This window comes from Thalassophryne amazonica, unplaced genomic scaffold (assembly GCF_902500255.1).
Source record: "Thalassophryne amazonica unplaced genomic scaffold, fThaAma1.1, whole genome shotgun sequence".
In the NCBI taxonomy this organism is placed as follows: Eukaryota; Metazoa; Chordata; class Actinopteri; order Batrachoidiformes; family Batrachoididae; genus Thalassophryne; species Thalassophryne amazonica.
Window position 1 is genome coordinate 103,791 of NW_022986327.1, and position 6,089 is coordinate 109,879.

The 6,089-nt window shown below is 39.9% G+C and overlaps 1 protein-coding gene across 1 annotated transcript in view; it reads left to right on the plus strand.

Annotated features, from left to right (window-relative positions):
• Nucleotides 1–3,898, plus strand: part of LOC117506064 (double-stranded RNA-specific editase 1-like) — a 20,119-nt gene extending 16,221 nt beyond the window's left edge. Inside the window, exons 3-6 of the mRNA XM_034165588.1 lie at nt 417–534; nt 2,620–2,788; nt 2,906–3,057; nt 3,720–3,898. Of these exons, the coding sequence (XP_034021479.1) occupies nt 417–534; nt 2,620–2,788; nt 2,906–3,057; nt 3,720–3,892 (612 nt within the window). The 3' untranslated portion in view covers nt 3,893–3,898. The remainder of the gene's footprint in view (nt 1–416; nt 535–2,619; nt 2,789–2,905; nt 3,058–3,719) is intronic.
• Nucleotides 3,899–6,089: the final 2,191 nt, after the last annotated feature.

The following is a 6,089-nucleotide window of genomic DNA, read 5'->3' on the forward strand; positions in this document are numbered from 1 at the left end:
GGCTTCAAGTGGGTGACTCTAAAGTAGCAGGGAAGTAATATTGGACTAATCTCTTTAATTCGTGGTCATCCAGCCGTTGTCTCTGCTCTTGGCTCCCATTTTCCATCACATTAGCAATGGATAAAGAGCCAGAAAAAGAGGAGGAATCTGTCTAACAGGAGACATGAAGTTCATTTGAGGTTCTTCCAGAGCTGTAATTGTCATTATATATGTTGTGGTATTCAGGAGATTTGTAAATTATCATTACTCGACAGTCGGATATACCTCAGAGGGTCAGTCCGGTTTTACTTGTTGCCTCTGCAGCATTGTGACTTTTGTTTGGAACTGAACGCTGTGGCAGGTACATAATGCGCTAGGGATGACTAATCTCTGACACGCTTTGTAAACTGACATTACTGACAGCTTGTGTACGTTTCCAGGTTCTTGCGGATGCAGTGTCTCGTCTAGTGGTGGATAAGTTCAGTGAGCTGACGGACAACTTCACCTCCCCCCACGCTCGGCGAAAAGTTCTAGCAGGGGTTGTCATGACAACAGGTAGAATTGACATTGGACAAGATAATTGATGTTTTTGTGTTTACGTGTTCTGCATCATCCAAATAAAAACACATGTCGTGAGAGACGGGTTGAGCAAAACTGTGCATCAGTGCTTTTTTATACCACACCCAGAAGTGTAGAGCATCCCTTCATGAGTCAAACAGCATCAATCCCTCTGGGGTAAGGCCAGCAGACTAAAGGGTTCAAATACTTCTTAAAGGGCATGTCTGTTCAACAGCTGTTTCCTGAAATAATAGCAATCAATTTATACATGGTTGTGCGTTTTTCCCTGTCAGATTCAATGTTTCTAGATAATGGCCACAATCCAGTTTTAAAGTAAAAATGCAGATAACCTTGGAACAATATAATATGCTGTGGCAGAATCCAGTCTCCATGATTGAATGAAACTGTTTTGTTTCATCTCAGGAAAACGTTTGAAAACATGGTCTCTTAAAGGTTAATGTTTTAGTGAAATGCTCCTGAGCTTACAGATAGTCACAGATAAAATACAGTGTAATCTTGAGCAAGACCGAAAAGTGTGTTCACCTTATTATGGTCTTGTGACCTGCATGCACCATTGATCCGTGCAGGTCATTACCACCCCAGAACTCTGTGGTGGAACACTGCTTCACTTCCATTGATAAACTTTTAGCCTTAGCAGTGTCATTACTGGCACTTATTTTGGACATAAAGCGATTTTCTAATTCACCACATACTTCCATGTGAAAATGGACATTTTCCTGTGCAAGTTTTTTCCTTATTTTGGTTTTGATAGGAAACTGATTTTTCCTGCATAGCTCTGGATTGCAGGTGTTACTAGGATTAGCTTCTCCATTGTGAGCAGTCATGAGTTGACGTTATAGTATGATTAAGACATGGATTGTTTGATACAATGTGAAGTTGGGAAAAGTTGAGTTTGAAAGCTTTTAGCTAAGATGTATGTTAGTATGGGTCCTCAACTCTATTACACTGAGATTTTAACACTAGTTTTTGCTTTATGTAATGTTCATGGGGTTTGCGTTTGGCAGGGGGAGTTTACAGCCTGTTAGCGCTGATAAAATATCGATCGTTTCTGTCTAAATCTTTATCATCAGCACCCACATTGCTTTGTAAATTAGTAACTAGGTTTGTGATGGTAACTGATTTATCTGTCAGGCTGGAGAGTTTGCTGAATGAAAAGTCTTTAGGCCATATTATTTTGTCATTCCCCGTAATGCAACATGTTGCTGCACAATAGTTCATGCTTGCAAAATCTTTGGAAGCGCTCTGGTTTGTGGTTCTCTCTGTTTTTAGTCACATTTTCATTGCTAAGTTGTCAGATCTTTCAGGAATATGGCTGCCCTAATGTTGCCAAAGGACTCTTGGCAAGACCAATTGCAGCTGTTGATAACTTTTGTTCAGTGCGTTTTTGCTTGACTATTCAAGGAAAGGAGACAAATAACTTGCGGTACAGAGCGCAGCGCCAAGCTGTTACTCTTCCAGTGATTTCAGACTCATGCATTATTGTATAGTGATACCTTGCATTATAGTTAATGAGAAAAAACGGAATTGTACATAGTAGCTCACTTTTTAGTGTTAGTGTGTACTGTTTCATTAAATGTTTGGTTTATAGCAGATGCATGATTGCTGAAAATATTGTAGCTACAGAAGGAGCGCACACAATGAAATAAAACACATAAATAAACAGAGACTGAGAGACCATTTAAATGGATTTTTGTAATCACTAACCATTTTTATAAAACATTTCTGAGTTTACTTCTCATCTGTGATTTTTTTTTTTTTTTTTTTTATTGATGTAGCCCTACCTCTGAGCCATGACTTCATTACACATTAGTATCATAAACTTTATACCGCTAGCGGTGATGAAAGTTCCAGGTTATATTTAGATATTTGATATTTCTATAGCCCTTTAAACACTCAATGTCACAGAACTGTTTGACCCAAAGGCAACCAAATGTTATTGCCAAAAGGACAGACACAAATTAATCAAGAGAAAATTGTAGTCTTTATTTTTTCAAGTTTATTTGATATTTGATTTTACAAAGTGCACCGATGTGTTAATCCAGATCCACATTTTCCTACCAGGTACAGATGTGAAGGAAGCACAGGTTATTTGTGTCTCCACGGGAACCAAATGCATCAATGGTGAGTACATGAGTGACCGTGGACTGGCGCTCAATGACTGCCACGCTGAGATCATCGCCCGACGCTCACTCATCAGGTATCTCTACACTCAGCTGGAGTTCTTCCTCAGGTCAGTAGATACGCTGAAGCATTGCAGGTAGACTGTGTCAGAGGGAATAAACTTTGACATTCTTGCACATTTTTTGGTGCTTCCATTCAGTTGTCCTGTTTGTGTATCTCATCATAGCAACAACAAGGAGGACCATCAAAAGTCAATATTCCTGCAGTGTGACAAGGGAGGTTACAAGTTAAAGGACAATGTTCAGTTCCACCTCTACATCAGCACCTCACCTTGTGGTGATGCCAGGATCTTCTCCCCACATGAGGCCGGAGTGGAAGGTACAACCCCATCCGGACTCCAACCCCGTCTATCTGCATCAGCACAGCTGACATATTTTTAATTGGACCTCATTCTAGTTTAGAATTCATTTTCAACAGCTGTTTATTTGCATTCAATTAAATTTGTAGTTTTTCCTCTTCTTGGTTTCATTTAATTAGGATTTTACTGTAATGTCCAAATACACATTTCAGACTAATTTAAATGAGACACTAGTAATTACAGCATTTTGTCACTCTCTGTCTGCCTCTATCAGTCTTTCACCCACCAAGCACACATACACAGTCTGCCTGATTAACCTCTCTGTTACTCCTGTCAGTGTTTTTTCTGTTGCACATGGCAGTCTGAATAGAAAACAGCCACATTCAGTTAGTAGCTGAATAGATGGTGCTGCTGGGGAAACAGCCCACAAGGTTGATAACGTAATAATAAATAATAGGTCAGGCTTTAGTGAAAGGCATTTGCTTTTCCTTTTAACATTGAGAGGGATCAAACATTAGCAGGAGAGGTGTAGTTTTATAACACAAGTTCCGAGGTGTATCGTTTCATTGTTTAAAATGCTGCAATTTGCTGTCATCAGTCTCTTACCTGTGATCTGCTGTTTCACTTTTAGCTTAGATGTTTAATGCTCTTATTCAAAGTATTTGCTTGCTGTTTTGCTTAGACCAAGGGGACAGGCACCCCAACCGGAAAGCTCGGGGCCAACTCAGGACTAAAATCGAGTCCGGAGAGGGCACCATCCCTGTGAGGTCCAGCAACACCATTCAGACCTGGGACGGGGTGCTGCAGGGAGAGCGGTTACTCACCATGTCTTGCAGTGACAAGATTGCAAGGTAAGTCACTTCGAACCAACCCATTAAAAATATTAGACGCACAATTTATATTATGTATTATATTACAGCTGAGTGGATCTTTGTCATTTGATTGGTGCTTTGTATGTCACGTGACATGGACTATTCATTCCAGTTATCGTGCAAATTTGGTTCCATATGTTTTGTACCATTGCACTCTGTGAACCCCGCCCACACGCACACTAGTGGGGGCAGTGTTTAGCGAAACATGGCAGAGTTTGTTTTGCTGACAGATGACTATTTGAACGAGCTAATTCTTCTAACACACACACACACGCACACACACACAAAAAAAACATCCACTATGCCATAAGCCCTGTGGAGGCATGAAGAGCTGTTAGCATTAAAAGCTGGACAAATTTCTGACGTGATTTTTTGCTGGACTGAGGAAGCACACAAGTTTTTTTGTTTGTTTTTTGTTTTTGATTTTTTTGTGGGGGTTTTTTTTTTTTTGGAAGTATCATGGACTACATCGTCAGAATTATTTTTGAACAATCTGTCTTTCCAAGTTGACTAAGGACATTGGACTCCTATTTAAAGTTCGTGTTGGATTGTTGGTATCTAAGCAGCAGTGACGCACACACGTAAGTAAAATGTAAGTCCCTTTTCTCTTGTTTATAAATTAATATAATATCAAATGACAAGGATTTATTTTAGCTGTTATATAAAACAAATAATGAATGATTTTACATTCTTTCAGTGGAACGGATATTTAATTCGATCAAAGGTGTCACCTTTCATCAAATTCAGCTTTCACCTCATGAAATATTCATACCATTGAACTTATAAACATTCATTATTTGTATATTATTTGTCTAGAGCAGATAGCTGAGTGGATAAGGAGCTCTCCTTCCTATGTGTAGACCTGGGTACTTGTACCTGTGTTACACTCACTTGGTGTAAAATTGGCTACACAGGAACATATGCAATTCTTGAGTGTCAAAAACAGGCACAATACCCCTTTTTAAAAGGCCTATAGTTCAGATACCCTTTAGATTTTCCACCAAAAGCTTTGCATGTGTTCATTATATATGTAGAGGCACCAACACAATTTTTTTTTAGCCAAATCTAAGTCAGTCACCATGGGACCTCTGGTTGAGCTCATATGGAATGACCCTAAAATCAGATCCCAGTCAGCTGTGATTCAGTCAAACATAATTGAATTTATGGGGGTAAATCTTTCCATTGTTTGTGTGTGGGTCAAAACCAATGAAAATCATGAGGCAGCAGCTCAAGAGAGAAAAGCAAATTAAGTTAGCCTGTAGCTTCTTCACATTTTGAGTGGTCTCATTTTACTTTAAAAAAAAACAAAAAAAAAAAACTGATTTTTCTGTGGCACTTAACTCCTCTAGATGTAAATACTGTAAAAGGTGACATCCTGAACAGTTTTCATATTGGTCTTGACTCCACTCCAAATGATCTCCACTGTATTGCATAGGCAATTGAATTGGCCTTGACATGACAATACTTTTGGATGGGACTGAGAATAGTTGTTTGTTTGTTTTTTTTCTCATACAGTGTGGCTTTTGACTAAAGGCCCATTTACACGAGCATACCTTTGCTTCACACAATAGCACGAACGTCGTCAATCCCACCCGCTGTGTTCACAGCTGGATGCCGTTCTTTGTTCTACCGGCTGCCACGCGCTCTGCGCTGGACGCTGCGTATATAAAATAATTTTTGTGGTGGATTAATCATTTTTTTCTCCATATTAGCTGTTAAAAACGGCTCTAATCACTTCCTGAATCGCAGAGGAGGCTGCAGCTGGAGCCCTTCACGCGCGCGTGCGCCTAACAAGCTGCGGAAAGAATTTTGAGCCATCTGAAAAGGTAATTATTTGTCTTGTCTACATCATCCTGGTTTGATAAAACAGTTGCGCGTTCTTTCCTTCTTGTCTGCAGCTGTTTTATGTTCTTCTTTTTATAATCCTCCAGACGAGCTGTGCTCTATGTGATCCGCTGACATCACCACTTGCTCTGTTCACTTCTTGTTTACTCCACTTGATGAGCTGCACATCATGTTGGAGATTAGATCGCGCCACATAGCACAACATTTGTGCTATGTGTTTTTTGAACATTTCAAAATTCTCTGTACGCAATACCACACACCGGCACCCCTCTGGTGTCCTGTCTGCACCAGTTAAAGATGAGTTTACTCTCCAGCACGACACATCACGACACAGG